Genomic DNA, 19,299 nt, shown 5'->3' with positions numbered 1-19,299 from the left:
TGCAGGCTGCTTAGATAACGTCTATGTGGGCAGAAGGAGAAACCTTTCCCCTTCTGCAAGAGAGTCTTTTTAATTTACGTGCAGGAAAATGGAACTTTTGGGGGATGTACAGTTCTCTGAACTTTCACTCGTAGTTTTGTGAAGCTACTAGCACAACGAGGACTGAGATCAGTCCTGTCACCCAGGGCGGGGAAATGCTTGCTGCCCCTTTGCAGTCACGCTCTTCCTCACCCCTGGCTCCTGGCAATCATCGATCTGTTTTTCATTCCTGTAGTTTTGCCTTTTCCAGAATATAATATGGTAGCAGCTTTTGGAAATGTGCTTCTTTTACTCAGCAATACTGCCTTTGAGACTCATAAAGTTATTGTGGTGTTGTTTTTTATTGGAAGTTTCCTTTTTATAGCTGAATAGTATTCCATTGCATGGACATAATCACTGTTTAGCTGCATAGAATTTGATTTTGGTTAACTAGCTCTGTTTCCTGGAAATAGATAAGATGGCAGTTGACCAACAAAAATCAAACAACCCGATTTAAAAACTTGAGTAGACATCTCCATAGAAGATATGCGAATGGCCAACAAACACATGGAAAGATGCTCAACATCAATGATCATTAGGGACATGCAAATCAAACCACAGTGACATCCCACCTCACACCCATTAGGATGGCTACTTTCAAAAGAACAGAAAATAACAAGGGTTGGCAAAGATGTACAGAAACTGAAACCCTTGTGCACTGGTGGAATGTAAAATGGTACTGCCGCTGTGGAAAACAGTACGGTGGTTCCTCACAAAAATGAAAAATAGAACTACCATATGATCCAGCAGTTCTGAGCATACACCCACAAGAAAGGAAAGCCAGGACTCAAAAAGATATTTGTCCATTCATGTTCATAGCATTATTCACAACCAAAAGGTGCAAGCAGCCCAGGTGTCCATTGATGGATGGTGGGTCAAAATATGGTTGATTCACAGAATGCACTATTATCCACCCTTAAAAAAGAAGGACATTCTGACACCTGCTTCAACATGAATGAGCCGAGAGGACATTATGCCAGTCACAAAAGGAAAATGCCGTACAAGTCCACTGGTGTGAGTAGATACCTAAGAGTAATCAGAATCAGAGAGACAGAAAATACTAGTAAGTGCAGTGGTGGTTGCCAGGGGCTGAGGGAAGGGAGAATGGAGAGTTCATGTTTAGCACCTAATTAATGTTTAAGTTCACTTTTGCAAGACAAAAAGAGTTCTTGATAGTAACACAACAGTATGAACGTACTCATTCTGAGATGTACTTATTAAGAGCACACTCTTAAAAATGGTTAAGAATGTAAATTTTATGTTATGTATATTTACCACAATTGGTAAAAAATTACCATGGACAACAAATATTTTCCAATCTTTACATCATCATTATTTAACCTGAAGTATCTTAATACAATAAATTATATTAGAACATTAAAAACATGATGACATATGACAACTGTATTACTGGGACCAATGCTTCTGGTAACCATGCCCTGGTCTAATGCATTCCCCCTGGGCGGGGACAGCAGGCGAACTGTAAACACCTGGTGGGCAGCGCACTCTGCGCCTCTTGAGCGCAGTGACTCGTGCCATTCAGCGTGTCCCTGGAGGGGTCCTGTGCGATGATGAGGTGCTGGCTCTGCGGGCAGGAAGCTTTGAAGCCAGGGTGGACCCGGGCCCACCTAATGTGGATCTCGTCCCGTTGGACCTGAGCTGCTCAGCTGTGCTGAGCTCCTTCGTGGACCCGCACAGGCTACCGTCCAGAGCTGCCCTCTGGCAACCTTGGTTCCTGTCCTGTATCTGTCTAAATAGGTTGGTGCCAAGAGGGGCTGATGAAGGACAGGGGCCTAAAGAGCCCCAGAGCCTGGGGCAGGGGGGGTAGCCTGGCACATAGGAGTGCTTACTGCATGTCAGCTATTCACAGACACTGGGACTCCTGGTGGCTTCCATGTGAGGCTCTGCCTGGATCCCCTGGCGGCACGTCCTCTGGGTTAACAGCACAGATGGCATTTACTCCAGCTCCGTTTGGCAGGGCTCCAGGCTATTGGCCACAGGCGTGAGACAGTGTCACTGACTTGGAGGAGGGGAAGAGAGAGGTTGAGCTCTGAATCAAGATCCAGAAGCAAACTCAAGTCTTCTCCAAGAATTTGAAGGTCACAGAGCCTGCCCGGTCGTGATTGCCATGATGGGCTCTCTGGTCCCAGGAGTATCATTAACCGGTTTCTGTATGAATCTTGGATGAAAGGCAGTTACTGTGTTTGTTTGATACCACAGCACCAACACATAGTACTTCCCAGGAAACAAAGAAAAATAAAATACATTAGCAAGATAGACTATGAAACAATGCACTGATTTCAAAAGTTGAACTGAAGAGGGAATTCTTAGAATTAGGGAATTCAATATGAAACATTGGTTCATTCTTTCAGCTGGTTTCTTGAACACCTACTGTCTACAGCTCCTGGCAGCAGGTGCTGGGACCATGGGATGGATAAGCCAGTGCTTCTGCTCTCAGGGCGCTCACTGCGACTGGCCCGAGCTCTCCCTTCGGGTGAGACCCGGCCTGAGATTGAAGGTCCGTCTCTGGAGTTTGGCTTATAAATGTAGCTCTGTCCTGGCCTCACAGCGAGATGTCGGGCAGCAGAGGGCATTACCTGAGGATCACTGTGCTCATGTAGACTGTGACAGATGGGGTGATGATCGCGCATCCTGGCTTCACCTGCTGTCCTGGCACAGTTATTAATAGCACCCTCCTGTCACTCACAGGTGCCCTGGTTTGGATAAGGAGACACTGGGGGAGGAACCACTGAGTTCCACGAGTTTGTGCTGGTGAGGGGCTTGGTCTGTCGTGAGAGAACTAACTCAGGAACACGCCCAGGTCCACGCCCCTCGAGTCCGCAGGAGGGTCAGCTGAACTGGGGTTTGGTCCCATTCTCCCTGTGGGCAGAGAAGGAAATTACTATTTTTGACTTTAAAAACGTTTTTCTCTCAATTCCAGGTGGAATTGACAAAATGGAAGGCGTGGGCTTCTCCCTTTCATGGCCTGCAGGCGGGGTTTAGTTCTTGGCCAGCCCTGACTGCTGTGACTGCCTTTCTTGTGGGGGTGCTCTGGAATTGGAGGTGGGGGGTGAGTTCTAACCCCTTGTAATTTGCAGGTTAGGTTGGACCCCAAGAAAGATGGCCTGGCCGACTTGACAATTCATTTCTGTAGAGTGTCATTCTAGTCCTGCCTGGACAGAGAAACAAAGCAGCCTTGTTTGGGATACAGTATCAATATTCAGTGAGGATTAGCACTTTGTTGTTGTTGACACACCCCTGCCGGAAAGAAGGCAGCTGGTTAACTGTGGAAAAACACCAGCCTGGGAGTCAGCGATTTGGGCTCCCTGGCCATCTGTGAAAGCTTGGGGAAATGTCTTTCCCTCTCTGGGCCTCAGTTTCCTCATTTCAGAATGAGAGGGTTGGACTAGCTCTGTAGTTCTTAGCTTTTTGGAAATTTTTGAGACTTTAATCAAATGCGGTGGAAAGGCCCTACCCCATCTGACCTTCTGCCATTCACATACCGACAACGAACAGGGCCTTTGCACATGCTGCTCCTGCCTGGAATGCTCTTCACCTCTTTGCTTGGTCACCTCATGCTCATCCTTCAGTCTCCGCCTTCCCTGACCTCCCAGATTAGATCAGGTCACCCTGCTCGATGTGTTCCCTGCCGGAACTTCTCAGCACTGATCGCAGTGGAAACTAAGTGATTCTTTGTGCATGTTATCTGACTCTCCCTGCGCCCTGACATTCTGAGACCGGTCTGTGGCTAAGAGTATGGCGCAGAGAATCCGACCTCTGCTTCCTGTGACACACTTCGAGAGCTGGGCCTTTGCCTTCGATGATTTCCTCCAGGGCTGGGCAGGAAGTCACTTCAAAGGAGGGTCTTTTTGGCCCCAGAAGATTGGCTACCAGACTTTCTGCCTCAGTGCTCTGCGGGCCTGACCTCCAGGCTGATGGTTCCCCTTTGTTTATGTTCTGGACTGAGCTGGAACTCCCACTTGGAACATTCCCACAGTGCTTGGCGCTTCCTCGTATTGTTGTATTTTTCTCTGGAGGGGAAGTGACCAACATCAGACTTTCCTCCCAGCAGACAAATTCCATGCACAAAGCCTGTCAGCTACTGGGTGCCCGGCGGAGAGCCCGCCTGCCTCGTTGCCTCTGGGGGTAAATGTGCACATACAGCGATCGCTGGCCTTTCCCTCTGAGCCATCATTTCTGTTGCCTTAATCTCCCTCAAGAAGTGAGCTGCGCCTTGCAGGACTCCCTGGTTTAGCTGTCTTCTGAACCCCCTAGTACAGCGGTTCTCAACCTGTGGGTCACGACCCCTTTGGCAGTCGAACGACCCTTTCACAGGGGTCGCCTAAGACCATCCTGCATATCAGATATTTACATGACGATTCATAACAGTAGCAACATTACAGTGATGAAGTAGCAACGAAAATAATTCTATGGTTGGGTCACAACATGAGGAACTGTATTTAAAGGGCCAGAAGGTTGAGAACCACTGCCGCCCTAGTACCTTGTGCCGAGGGTAGAGCTCTCTGAAACGTTTCAAACCGCAGTAGCCACAACGTTACCTCCCTGGTTTATGTCACTTTCCACAATCAAAATAGTATCATGGGACAAAGGTTTGTAAGTGAAATTTTATTTTATTTGCACTAAGGGAATGAGCTAGTTACCAGAATGTTGCAGTGGGTCTTACTGTGATGTGGAAAAAGGATCCCTTATGAGGGTGAAGATTTTTCTTTAATGTATTGTATCTAAAGCTGGATGTTTATATACAATAAAATAATATAAACCGCAACAGTAGCTATTCTTTAAGAATATCTGCTGAATGTGAGCAAGTGTTAAACATCATCTTTAATCTCTGAACCACTTTATGAAGTAGGTGGCACAGTGGTACACATTTACACAGGGGAAAGGTCAGGTCCAGAGAGGTAAGTTCTATCCCAGAGTCGCCCAGCTGTGAAGTGCCCCCCCAGAGATTCAGACAGGCCAGCTGTCCTCCACAACCAGCACCTGCCCACTGCTCTACCGCCTCTGGCCACGAGGAAGTGGATAGCAGGTTTCCTAGCCAAGGAGAAAAATTCTGGGGCTGGATCTGGCTAAGTATGTAGCCTTGATGCACCCCCCACCCCACCCCACCCGCAGTCCCCATCTGTAAGGTGTGGGAGAGGCTTGTTGGAGTTAGTGACTTGGGGCTTGTGACGGTCATGCCTCTAGGAGTGACTTGGCCAACATGGTGAAGTGCCATCTGACCGAAAGCAGTGCGTGCACCCACAGCATCCAGCCATGTGTGGGAGACATGGAAACACCAGACTGGCCACCCAGTGAGCGCTCACTTCTGGGCGCGTTTCCTTTCACTCTTCTTATCCTTGAGAGGCCCAGGTTGCCTCCCGGAGGTGTGCCTGAGATGGGTCCCTTGCCCATTTTGAGTTGTGAACATAGTCACCTTTGGAGATGACTCTAACAGACACTTTCCCAAGCTGGGCAGGACAGACTGTTTACCTTCCCCCACCCAACCCGTGCCCGCCGCAGTCATGTCGGGAGGCCATGATCACCTGAGAAGCAATTGAACCGTAGGCTCTTCTTTTCAAACTGTTCTCTCAAGAAAATGTCCAGTTTGTTTGGAAGGTTCATTAGTAAATCCGTTGTTTGGGACTAGGGATTCATTTTCTCAGGGCAACGGCTAAGAATGTGACAGCCCCCAGCTAAGGAAGGGCAGAACCGGGCTGGAGCCCAGCTCCCCAGCTGTGACTGTTGTCCTGGGTGTGCACAGGCGCGTGAGAACTGGCCCAAACACTGTGCGGACTTCAAGGGCTTTACAGACTGATAGGGAAGTAAAGGGACACGGACGAAACCCCAAGGCGGGAAACGGCCTGCACTGAGGGGCGGGACCGTGGAGGAAACAGGCCCCCACTCCTGGCTCTTGCAGGAAGGAGAGCTTCTTTATGAATTAGAAAGTGGTTAACTCATTCTTGGGGGTGGGGGCAGGCAGTGTGTGTGTGTGTGTGTGTGTGTGTGTGAGGGGGGGGGGGGAGAGGAGAATTCTCATTTGTTCATTTGTTTATCCCTTAATCCACCCATCTGTTTGTTCAACGGTTATTAAGCACCTACTATGTGCAGTTATTCTGCTAGTGCTGGGTGGCATGTGTGCAGAGCATTTGGTAAGTCGTTTACCAAATGTTCGTAATTAAAACTTTCTTTAGGTGAGAGGAGACATTAAGATGCAGGTTTCTAAGGAGAGCCTTTTTGATCTGTTGTGCTTTTGCAGGTGTATTGAACTTCATGTCTCGTGGAAGAAATGGGGTCAGCTGTCATACCGGGTTGAACACTTGCCTAAGGAAGATTGTTATGGTATTTAGAAGGAAACGGAAATCTCTTCCAGTGTATGGAAAGGGTGGGTGATTATTGGTGGGGGTGGGGGTGGGCCTGAGTTGAAATTGGGTGTTTTACCAGCTGTTGTGTTTCAGTGGCCCCTCTGGTGTGGTGGGACTTCAGGCCCTTGATCTTTTCCGGTTGGTGTTTGCAGTTTGATTGGAGGAGAGCTGGGCGGTGCAGTGTGAGGGATGGGCAGCTGGCAGTGGTCCTCACGTGCTGCTCTCTCCCGCCCCGTCACTGCAGGAGTGGAATAGACCTGTGCTGCTACTTGCTTTTCCAAGTTCGGAATCAGAGGCTGTGGTCTTGAAACGTGGTTTCTGGATCGTAGATCAAAAGATGAGGCCTGAAGTGCACTCAGAGGTTCGGATTGGGCTTCATTCATGTTCATGCTGTCAGGATGATTTCTCTCTCCCTGGGGACCAGCCGGCTGGTGCCAGGAAGGCCAGGGCACCTAGGAGCTGTGACAGCACACCGAGCACAGGCATGCGTGTCACACGTACCCCGAGTCTGTTCAGTGCCTCTTACACTCAGTCTCTGAGTCCTGTGGGTCTTTGGGGAAATACTGTCCTTAAGTTTTACTCTCGTTCTATAATTAGCTCCCATATTATACTACCCAACCCCAATAGAATGAAATTCCCTTTGATTGTTTGCTGGTAGCTAAATTGATTGAAGCCAGAAGCCTGCCATCTGAGCTAATATAGTTTCACAGTCTAAGATTATAAAAATGTTGACGATACATATTTACCAAAGGATTCCTCAGTGTCAGGCAGCATTCTAAGCACTTCATACATGTTTTCTTTTGTTTGATCCTCATTACAGCTGAGGAGGCGAGACTGGAATTAAGCCCATTTAACAGATGAAGAAACTGGGACTGCTATGCTCAGTTGGTAAAACCAGTGGCAGAGCTGGGATTTGAACCCGGTGGTTGGCCTCTGGGCTTACCTGCTGTGTGCTCCAGGGCATTCTTTAAGAGCTTTTCTGACCATAAACTTTGAGATTGAAATCAATGAAATCTCTCCATCTACCTTGACGTTGTCTTTTTTTTTTTTTTTTTTTTTTTAACCAAGAAAGGATATGATTTCATGCCCTTCTTTTGTCCCAAGAAACCTGTTCAAAATATAGAGGTGCAATACTTCCTCCAGAAAAATTATGTCCAAACTGGAGTGGAAGATTAGAGCTTGAGATTACAAACTCTTCGCTGAGTTTGTCCTCTGTGGTCTTTTCTTCTTTGGAAACGGGTGTAGCTTGCATTTTGGTGTTTGTTTGTTTTCCCTTGGAAACAGGACTAATGAATCAGTTTGCCTTCTCTGACGAACTCTCTTGTGATGCACACTGGCCTGAGGTGAGAACCTTAAACAGAAGGCGGGACCTTAGGCTCGTGTGACAGTGTTTCTCCCAGTGGCACTCCCAGAATTGGTCCATTTTTAACTTTTATCTTTTTGATCTCCTGATTCCCCACTCAAGAAAAGCAGTATTGAAAGTGTTTGGAAATACAGTTCATTCTCTGAGGCGGCTGCGGTGCCCATGAGTAATAGAGTCAAAGGAAGGCCAAAGAAAGAGCTTCTTAATATAGACCATTACTGAGACCCACCGATAGGTGACAACACGCCTTTTCTTCTGATTTCCTCCCTGGAAGTAGAGGGAGTTGGAAAGGCAGGAAGCAAAGACCTTTCAGAGTAAAATTCAAGTTTTAGATGAATCAGTCCGCTTTCAGCTGCTGACTTGGTGCTACTGGGTGTTCAGCAAAGACATCTGGGCCTGAAGGGGTCTGTGATCTTCTGGCTTTAGAATGGGCAATGCTGTTGAGAAACAGAAGCCCCTGCCCCAAAGCCATCTGTGTCCCTGGAAACAAGGTAAGAACTGGGCTCCGTCTCCAGGAGGAAGGAGGGTGGCAGCCTTTGGTGGGAATACTTGGACCCAAAATCAGAGCTGAACTGCCTGGGGAAGTACCTTCCGTTCAGCAGAGGTTAAAGAAAATTAACAGCTACTTCTAAGGAATAAAATGGCTCGTATCTCAATATGACCACGTGGCGCAGTGTAGCACCTGTCGGTTGGTTAAAAATGTTTAGATTCAAAAAATATTCCATGTAAATATTTTTCTATCCAGGAGTTTGAATCTTTTGTGAGTTTGCTGTGGAGAATGTCATTAATGGCTTTTAAATAGATAGATCCTTTCTTCTTAGGATTCAGAGTACCTTCTGTAAAGGAATCTCATTTATCCAGCCTGGCCACCCATGATGTGGGTCAGCGGCATCTAGTAACACCTACTCTTTGTCTCTAAGGGCTGTGTTAGTGTCAGCTTTGAGGTGGAGGGAGCCAGCGAGGCACAGAGCAACGCTGGGTGCTCCTGGAGCTGCGGGCCATGCACGTGTCCCAGGGCAGCTCCGTCTCCCAGCACGCGCTGCCCATTTTCACTGTTGTTAATCCAGCAGACCAGCAGCAGTGAGCAGACCTGGCAGGCATGTCAAACTGTCAGAATGGTTCCCTCAGGACTTCAAGCCCTGGCTCTTTTACCTCCACTTGACACACAAAAACCCAAAAAACCCAGAGCTAGCACTTGACCTGCAGCAAGACAGTTTGCTTGCTACTGTGTGGATGTGTGCTGATGTAGGGAAAATAAACTGAAGAAAATGCTGGGTTTGTGAACAGTAGTCTTCTGAGATCAGAGTATGGATAATTGTTTTTAACGGAAAAGTAGATGGGAGGCTAATAGATTGTGAAGTTTCAGCCCCTCTGACTTTCCACCGGCCATTCTTTGTCCATCCAGGTACGTTGACAGAGGTATTTTTAGTGGTCCTTGATCAGGTCCTTGTTCAGCTAGAACAGTGATAACACATTAGGGGAGTTCAGGAACTTTGAATATATACTGGGTAGTAGATGATGTTTGGAACCATTGCTAATTTTTTGATGCATAATAATGGTAATGAGTCATGTAGGAGAATGTTCTTTTTTGGATAGTTATGCTGAAGTATTTAGGAGTAAAGGGTTATGCTGTCTATAATTTTATTCTAAAATGATTCAGGTCAGTGAATGCATACATACATACACACATACTTACAGATAAGCAAAATAGGATAAGTTTAGCAAGTGTTAGAATCCATGTTAATGGATCTGTGAAGTTTGTTATATATTTTTAAATGTATTTTACTTTAAAACAAAAAACAAAAACCATTTGCTTACTAGGACAGCATAGCAGCATCCTTCAGAAGGGTCTTAGTCACTGAGGTGGTCGAGTGCAGCACGCTTCGTCAGCACCACGTGGGCTGGTGGCTCCCACAGCGCCAAAGCATCACTTTGTAGCAGGAGTTTAATATGTTTACTTACTTTCAGATTACCTCTGGTTTTCCTTAGAAAAATGTCTAGGAGTTAAAACATCTTAAAATTTACTTTGCAGCAGATGGATTTACAGACAAAATTAAAGAAAGCTTTATGGTTTTTGTTGTTATGATGTTTAGTTGCGTTCGGTAATTTTAATGAGAGCAGTTGTAGGGCCGCTGTTGATAGGAGAGATCTCAGGCTCCGTAGGGGAAGGAGAGCAGCTCGTTGCCCCTGATTTCTAAGTCTCCGTGGTCCCGGTGCCAGGAGCAGACTGTGAATCAGTGACCAGCGGCTGTGGCCCCTGCCAGTGCCGGGTTTGTCTGTGCAGGTCAGGCTCTGGGACGGCACTTTGTCTCCCAGCCAAAGTCCATCCATCCCCGCCAGGCACCCACAGTAACGGGTGTGTCCTGCAGAGTTTATCTGTTTGTCGTTGTCTCTAAGGGTTGTTTATGTTTTAGAAATTTGATTTTAAATCAGTATTTGGAAACCAGATTTAATTAATCCTAGGCACCACCCTGACCCTGAGTACATTTTCCTCAGTCTACGCTCCTGAGGTTGTGAATCTCAGCGGATAGCTGATGGCCCCAGGGCTGCAGCAGGGTGTCGGCCTGCTTTAGGGGCAAGTGAACAGTAAACTGAGCACGTCCTCATGTGCATTTGCTCCGGGAAGCTGGGACCTGGGACGGCCCAGGCTGCCCCGACTTCTGTTCAGTGGCCTTATGACTCATTGACCCAGACGCCTCAGAAGACACACTCTCTAAATCTCTCTCTCTCTTTTTTCTTTCTTTTTCAGAAATAATTTGAAGGTTGCTTACGGTGGTCATTTTGGCTTTGGGCAGAGAAGTTTCCTTGGGAATTAAAAATCGCAGCAGTAATTGCAAATTGAATTGTTATCTCCTTCAGAAATCCCAGCAGCTCTGGGCCATACCAGCCTGTTAAATGGAAATGTTAATGATTTGCATGTTTGTACACAGTTGGGTGTGAGCTAACCAAATTAACACCCTTCATAGAAGAGCTGACTATGCAAAGTGCCTTTCCCAGGCCGGGCTGAGGGGTCTGCAGTGCTGGGAAGGAGATTGGCTGGGCGAGGTGGGGGAGGGGTGGGGTGGACTGTTGAGAGGCAAGGATTTGAAGGATTTCCACGTGCTCCTGGCCCCCGTGCTATAGGGGCAGTTTTATGACGGGTTGGATTCCAGTCGGCAACGGTGTTTAGACTTGCCTCTGCAGGCTGGGTGCTGAGGAAACCTCTGGGGCTGCTGGGCGCCTGTGTGCCAGGTAATTAATATGATGGCTTTTCTGGCCAAAGCTGAAGCTGCCCCCCCACCCCCCACCCCCCTAGCTATTTTCTGGTCTTTATCCCATTGCTGTGGGCCGCAGTGGTGTCTGGTATCCACCTCTCGGCAGCACTCCAGAGAGTGCACGGCTGGTTGCTGCGCTCCTGCCGACTGGCTCAGCGCCTTCTAGCTGTGTCCCGGTCTCTGCATCAGATTAATAATATCCCGTCCCTCAAAGCACCCTTGCAAGAGTTAAATGAGATCATTCGTGTAGAGGGGTCATAGCTTTAACATACAGTGAGCACTCAGTGATTAACTAACTCGTATCGTGCATCCCAGCTAGCAGTGTGATTTCATTAACTCTGTTTCCTTCTCTCAGTTGACGGGAACACATCCAGATGATCTCAGAGGTGTCTTTGCAGACTGTGAATCAGTGACCAGCGGCTGTGGCCACTGCCGCTCGTATCTGCGTGCTCCCCAGGTGTTCAGGACCTGCAGAAGGCATCATGCTGTTGAGCACCATGGTCACGGGGGCTTTTTACGGTGAATTTCTTTGAAAATGGTTATTACAGGATCAGACATAATTGAACTGTTCCTAGTTAGCGAAAATAATAAACGAACCAGGACAATCCATTTTCCCATTCCGAGTACAATGGCGTTGAATGTTGTTTTCCCCCGTAATTCCATAGTGGTGAGAGCATGGCCTCTGGAGCCTGGCTGGCCATGGTTGAATCCCTGCTCCTCTGGGTTCTAGTTGGCTCGTCTTGCCGGTTACTTAACTTCTGGGCCTTAGTTTCTCATCTGCATATAGTACCTCAGAGGGTGGCATAAAGTGCTTAAAACAGTGCCTGGCACGAAGTAAGTGTTTATTATTGTTGTTATTCCTAGGTTAAATACAGAGAAACTGCATTTTATTTTAGTCGTAAAAATGTTACATTAAAGAAAAGTTTGAAAATACGGACAAAATGCAAAGAAGAAAATGCATGTTGAGTGTCTGAATCTAAAGAACTTAAAACAGAGTGAGCAGAAGTATTAGTTGTGAGTGTTCACCGTCTCCAGAGCATTGCACATGTATGCATGTTTCATGTCGCTGTGTCATGTGCAAATCGTTTATTTGATTTCATGCCTCCGTGTGGTCTTCATAGCTACTGTGAGGGCTGTGACAGCCCATCATGCTGGTGTTCCATAACGTGTTAAATCACCCACCTGCTGCTGGATATTGGAACTATTTCCCCTATTTGCTGTTGTAGGGAAGGCAACAATGTGTAGCTTTATTCGTATACTAGAGGCCTGATTCACACAGCCCCGGCTGCCTCTGCCCATCACAGCCCCGGCTTCGTCTGGAAGATCATCCAGAAAGACGTCTGGAAGGTCGTTTGGCTGTCTGGTCTAATTAGCATGTTGCGCTTTTATTATTATAGATGTTTGTGATTCCACTGGATAATTCCTTAGGACAAGTTCCCAGGACATTTTCATGAGTGATGGTTAAACATATCAGTTAGCCACAACCACATCAGCGTTGAGTATTACCATTTTGAAATTGTTTCTCTTGTAAAACTTAAACTGTATTTATTAATTCTATAGTGGTGAGTTACTTGATGCATGGTGCTCAGAGAAAGGGAATAGGAAGTTCAAAAGCCATTATCAGTGCTAGGAATCTATTTTTGTTTCAGAATCCCCCCCCCCCCCCCCCACAGTCCTTTGCATTGGACTTGGCTCAGTCTCAATCTCATTCAAGTGCTGTGTTTCATAGGAAAGAGCCATGAGACTTTACTTGAGGATACCATTTAACATCACAACTTTTGTCTTCTGCCTCCCAGGGAGCAATGATTATTAAGCACTTTAATTTTCTCACATGAAGGGGACAGAGTGAGCCCAGACGTGTTATTAGCACTGTTAGTGTGATGCTTACGTTAGGCAGTGTGACTAATGACCCAATGTGACTAATGACTCCACTCTTCCTCTTCGCCACTTCTCTTGAGGGCTGATTCCTTACCATTTTCCACAGCTTCTTGTACATGATGGGGCACCAACTCAGTTGTTATTAAAATAGATATCCTGCTATTAAACAGCTTAAGAGGGTGGTTTAAATAGACAACTGCAGAGCATCAGGGGTGTTAGAATAAATGTCATGAACAAAGACGATGTCTGCGCCTTTTCATTGGTGAGATTCAAGGCCATGTTTGGAAGTGACCATAAATAGGGTTCGGGGTAAGAGAGGTGTTCAAAGCGAAGGTTATGTGACACGCTGATGGAATCATAGTGTTGAGCTAGAAAGGCACGCTAAACAGGTTCTAAAACGATTCCTTAGTTTTACCAACGAAGAAAGTGAGGCTAGAGAAGTAAAGCAACTTGTCTGAAGTCCTGCCGCTCGTCTGGCAAGGCGTCTCCGGTGGCAGGACAGTAAAATAACAGTGATTAATAAGGTAGTGACATGGCCCCGGGCCGGTGGCTCAGTTGGTTGAGCATCGTCCCATGCACCAAAAGGTCACCGGTTTGATTCCTGGTCAGGGCACATACTCAGGTTGCGGGTTCCATCCCTAATTGGGGTGCATGCAGGAGATAACCGATTGATGTTTCTCTTTCATATCAGTGTTTCTCTCTCTCTCCCCCCTTCTCCTCTCTCTCTCAAATCAATAAAAACATTTTTAAAATAAGGTATGTAATGTTAATACAAAACATACAGCATATTGTATATGTCATGATTATATATTTTATAGGTATATCTTTGCATTATAGAATATAACATGTTTAGTATGATATATTTTAGATATAGCTATCATATACACAGTATATAATGACACAATAATATATGTAATAGTTATACAGTACTAATAGATTGGTCTATAATACTGCCATTTGATTAAAGTTCACTGTATGCCAGGCGTGATGCTAAGAGATCTGCTGTACCTTGAGGGCTTCCATAGTCGGTGTTTTTGTTAAGTGAAAGATCAGATGTAGGAAATGGAAACCATAAATGTGAAGGAATTTTTCTCATGAGAAGTGTGGGGTGTTGTTTTGGGTGTGGGTAAGAAAGGGGAAGGAAACGTCACTTGTCATCAGATATTTCCAAATTTAGAACAATATCTGTGCCTTACCATTGGCTTTAGGATATGCTTTACCCTGGGAACATGCATAAAACACATTTCCATGTTTGGCTCTTTCTTTTCCAGCTGCATAGAGGGTGTCACCATTGTTTAAGATAGTAACAATGGCCAGTGGTCACTTTATAATTACCTTTTGGCGATTGCTTTTAGGGCACTTGATTTCGGAAGTCGCTTCTAAAATACCCAGATGACTGTTTCTGGGGACCTTGTGGGCCACAGTTGAGGAATTTGCCCCAGGATGGTTCATCTGTGTTGAGTGGGTGAACTTCTTAAAGGGCCAAACAGTGAATACTGTAGGCTTTGCAGGGCCAAGAGGAAAAATGAAGATTATCATGTAGGTACTTGTATAACCAGCTAAAATGAAACCACTTAAAAATGTGAAAACGGTTCTTTGCTTGCCAGGCTATAAACAAGCAGCCTGCACAAACTCCCAGGGGCTGGAGGTATTCAGGCCGTGGGCAGAGGTTTGCCAACCCCTGCGTTACCAGGTCTTCTTAGTTCAGGTGCTCTCTGCTGTCATTATTGCCCTGGAACTCAGAAGCAAGTTATTCATCAGCTACCAAAAATATCTTCAAATTTTCAGGCCAGAGGAGGACTTAAATATCATCGTCCAGCTGCCTCCTTTTTATAATTGGGATTGCTTAGCGGAGCCTTCTGCTTTCTAGTCTATCGCATGCCCATTTGGGTCTTTGTCTATAAGCATAGTTCTTATCAGTACATGATGAGAAAACGGATGATGAGAGGCTTGAAGAACCTGGTGCTATTGAATGTAGAGGCCGTAAATAGTCTTCCTTTACCATTAAATGGGACACTACTAAAAAACTCTGTAGTATTCATTTATTGATAGATGGGTGCTCATTCATTCAAGAAATATTTGTTGAAATGGCCTATGTCAGGCACTGTTCTAGGCATGGGGGACACCTAATGAAAAATGAAGACATCATACCCTCCTGAGTTCACTGTGTGTATATAAAACAGGTAAATATAAAGTCTGTTGGGTGACAGGCTTCATATAGAGAAGAAGGCGGGGAAGGGGATAGGCGGTCCCAGGCTGGGGGACGGGGGGAGGGGATGCTGCAGCTGTCTGAGCAAGAGCACGCTAGGAAGACTGGCTGGGTTGAGGGCCTGTGGTGGGAGCTCCCACTTGTAGGAAGACCACAAGGCCAGTGTGGCTGGAGTGGAGTAGACTCGGGGGGTGGGGGGGGAGGACAGATAAGAAATGAGGTCAGGGATGCCCGGCCGGAGTGGCTCAGTGGTTGAGCGTTGCTCTATGAACCAGGAGGGTTGCCTGGGTTGTGGGCTTGATCCCATAGTGTGGGGCGTGCAGGAGGCAGCCCATCAATGATTCTCTCTCATCATTGATGTTTCTATCTCTCTCTCCCTCTCCCTTCCTCTCTGAAATCAATAAAAAATATGTATATTTTAAAAGAGTATATTTAAAAAAAGAAAAAGGTCAGGGAGTAGCAGGTCATGTAGAACCCTGCAGGTAACTGTCAGGAGTTTGAAGGGAGAGTCGTGGGGTTTGCTGAAGGGTGGCGTGTGGGGTGTGAGAGAAGAAGAGAGGGTCAGGAATGACTGATGTTCTGGCCTGAGCGGCTGCTGCTATAACAAGCAGGGTGCCAGTGGAGCAGCGTCGGGGAAGATGAGGAGCTGTGTTTGGTACAGACTGGGTTTGTGGTGTCTAGTAGAGATCTGGAAGGAGGCGGCCGGTAGGCAGTCAGACATAAGAATCGGGCGTTCAGAGAAGAGAAGTCAGGTTTTTTGAGTCTTTGACACGTGAGGCTGGACGAGATTATGAAGGAAGTGAGAGAACAGGGCACTCCCGCATGAGGAGGTGGAGATGTGAGCGACCCTCCCATAAGGTAGGAGGAAAAGCAGGAGACTGGTGCCCTAGGAGCCAAGTGCAGAAAGCTAGGAGCAGGAGGGAGCGAAGGTGACAAATGATGCTGACTTGAGCCAAGTCACATGAGGACTGAGACTTGACCATAGGATTTAGTCACATGGTGGTCACCGGGAACCTTGACAAGAAGGCCCAGTGCTGTGTTGGGGGGAGGGGGTTTAAAAGAGAATGGGCAGAGAGCACTGGGACAGTGAGCATGACGATTCTTTGAGGAACTTTGCTGCAAGAGGGAGCAAAGACAAAAAGGTGGTTGTTAAAGGTAGTGGGGTCAGGGAAGGCTTTTTAAAAGGGAGGAATAATGGCGTGATTGGATGCTAATGGGAATGATGCAGTAGAAAAGGAAACGTTGATGGCTGGGGGAATTACCAGACAAGAGAAAAGTGGTAATTACAATAGCTGCTTGTCATTGAGTAGCTCTAGCAGTCAGTGAGTGCTAACAAATCACCCCAGTGTTTAGTGACTTAGCACAACAGCTATTTAGTTCATGTTTCTGTGGTGGCAGTTTATGCTGGGGTCCATCGTGTCTGTGCTCAGCTGCTGGAAGGGCTCATCTCTGTGTCAGCAGTGTGCCCGGGACCCTGACCTCTGTGATCTGACAGCCCAGCCCTTGAGTTTGGTGCAAGAGCTCAGTGTTTCTCTGCCCCCATCCTTACAGTGTCAGAACCTGTTGGCAGCAGGACTTGAGCAGCTGCCTCCATTAGCTCCTTAGGAAAGCAGCTGGAGAGATGGTCAGTGTGGGTGCTGATGTCACAGTCTCAGAAAAGACGATACCTGGTTGGCAAGCAGAGACTATCATGAAGATATTTTTTAAAGCTGTCTGTATAGAGGGAGCAGATAAGTGAGTAATTCAGGTAAATCAAGCATTACTTTGCTGTAAGGTGCCCAGGAGCCTTGCCTTCCTTGAAGTCCCTGGCTCAGGATCGCAGCGAGCTGGGAGGGAAGGATTCTCTGACCGCTTGGGCAAGGGTTGTAGGAGAAAAGAGCAGTCAGGGATGACTCCAAGGTTTTGGCCTGATCAGCTCCGATGGGGACGACTGGAGTGGCAGATTGAGAGTTCAGTTCCAAGAGCCTGTTATGTTCTCGTGGAAATGCCTGTTATGTTCTCGTGGAAATGCCAGTGGACAGTTGGAGAGGTTAATTTATTACAGCCCATGGACTTAGGGTCTTCAACTTCATTCTCTCCTAAAACCCTTCTTAGTTGAGAAAGGCAGAAACCAAATCAGCCCCCAGGTGAACACCTAATTACGCTCATATAAATATATGAAAGATCAGAGCTGTGATGGGAGGGGTTAAGCAGAAGGAGCGAGCATATTCTAGACTGTCTGGTGGCGACTTCACTTTGACTTTAGGACTGATTTGGCACTCTCTGTGTCGATGCCTGGTTGTGTAGTGGAGTTGCATTTTATGTGGGCGCAGGGGTTGGGTTTGAATAAAAGTAGACGGCAGCAGTTGTGTATGCTCAGAATTAACCTTGAAAATCCTTACTGGAGACCAGCAAAGTCCCTTCTCCTTCCAGCATTGAACAGAATGCTGTTTCTTACAGCAGCGCCTGCCAGCCACCCAAGGTCAGTTCCACTCGGCTCCTTGTGTTCTTACATCAAGTTTTATTTGAACCCAGTCATGCCCATCCTGTACATACCAGCTTTGCTGCTTCCCCACTAAAGGGCAGAGCTGAGCAGTTTAACAGAGTGGACCCACAGAGCTGCAAGTATTGACTCTCTTCCCGTTAAAGAAAAAGCTCGCTGACCCTGCTTAGGGGAAGCATAGGAACTAGCTGCATATTTAGGCACGTGTTGTAAAAAGAAAACTGTTATCTTTAAACAGTAGAACCTTGTTAGTGAAGTGAGACATTCACACCACGGAGGCATGAAAGAACTGAGGAGGTGGCATCTCACCCCTCCTGCCTCCTTTCACCTGGGCCATCTGCTCATGAAGGGACAGGGACAACGGTTTGCCTAAAATAGCCTTCCTCCCTCTCCCTTCCTCCTCCCCTCTGTCTGCTCTGCTCTTCCCTGTCCCTGACCGAATCCAGCGGGTTCATGAAGTCTGGCATGTGCTCTTACTTCCGTCTTCGGCTGATGACTTGGCATGCGGACAGTGCTTTTCACCACCTGAAAGCCAAATGATGTCGTAGTGATTTCAGCAGAGAAAAATGGTAAGAACAACATCTGACACGCATTTGAGCATCTTGAACCCAAAACACCATCCTGCCGCTCTCCACGCCGCGCTGACATTGTAACTGGGGATGCGGTCTCAGGAAACCACTGTCCATATGTTCAGTCAGTATTGTTCATGAGGATGTCCAGGGAGTTTCCTTTTATTTGCACTGACTGTAAATTTGGTTTGATTTGATGGTTGTACAGGAGCTATGAGCATTATACTTACCTGGCAGGGGAGATACCATGATCAGGAGCTATGAGCATGTGGCAGGCAGACTGTCGGGTGGCCTCCTGGCTGCTGTCTCCTGGTGTTCACACCTTTGTCTAGTCCTTGAGTGTGGCTAGGCCCTTGACTCACTCACTGCTAATCAGAACATGGCGGAGGGGGTGGGCTCTCTCAGCCCTGCTTGGGAGTTGTTATGTGAGACTGTCCCGCTAGCTTGGGAGAAGTAAGAGGCTCCTCATGTCAAGCGGCCATGAGCAGCCTCCAGCCTCCAGTCAGCAACATGCCAGGGCCCTTCACCTCATAGCTGCAAGGACATGAATTCTGCCAACAGCGAGGGCACTTGGCCACGGGCCTCCCCTGGTCAAGCCTCCACATGCGACCTCAGCCCTGCCAACACCTTGGTGCAGCTCCTTGGAGCTGAGCCTGGACCCTGACCCACAGGGATTCCAAAAGAGTAAATGTGCAGCTTTTGTTACCCAGGAGTGGAAGACTATTACAAAGCATGGGGAGGACACACCAGTTTTCATTGGTTCACTGGAGGCCCGGTGCACGGATTCGTGCACGAGTGGGGTCCCTCAGCCTGGCCTGTGGGGATTGGGCTGTGCACCGGGCCTCTAGTATGCATATACAATCTTTGGTTAATCTCTTCCCGCCCTCCTCCTCCCCCCTTCCCTCTGAGATTCATCAGTCTGTTCCATGTTTCCATGCCTGTGATTTCCACTCCTGTGTTGAGCGTCTGCCTCCTGGTGGTCATTGTGCATTATAGCTACCGGCCGGTCGGCTGGTGGCTGGTCCGCTTAGGCTTTTATATATATAGTAGTACCATTATAAAGTCCATGCTACCCTGGGAATCTGCAGGAGGGTTTTTTTGCCC

At 47.2% G+C, this 19,299-nt stretch overlaps 1 protein-coding gene across 2 annotated transcripts in view; it reads left to right on the top strand.

The window, feature by feature from the left end:
* Window positions 1-6,399: 6,399 nt before the first annotated feature.
* The window catches only part of RAPGEF1 (Rap guanine nucleotide exchange factor 1), a 92,770-nt gene continuing 79,870 nt past the window's right edge, over window positions 6,400-19,299 (top strand). For both annotated transcript variants that reach the window (XM_023747795.1, XM_023747793.1), the window contains exon 1: window positions 6,400-6,460. In XM_023747795.1, the coding sequence (XP_023603563.1) occupies window positions 6,415-6,460 (46 nt within the window). In that variant the 5' untranslated portion in view covers window positions 6,400-6,414. The remainder of the gene's footprint in view (window positions 6,461-19,299) is intronic.

This window comes from Myotis lucifugus, unplaced genomic scaffold (genome assembly GCF_000147115.1).
Source record: "Myotis lucifugus unplaced genomic scaffold, Myoluc2.0 scaffold_980, whole genome shotgun sequence".
NCBI lineage: Eukaryota > Metazoa > Chordata > Mammalia > Chiroptera > Vespertilionidae > Myotis > Myotis lucifugus.
This window is presented reverse-complemented; position numbering and strand designations above follow the sequence as displayed.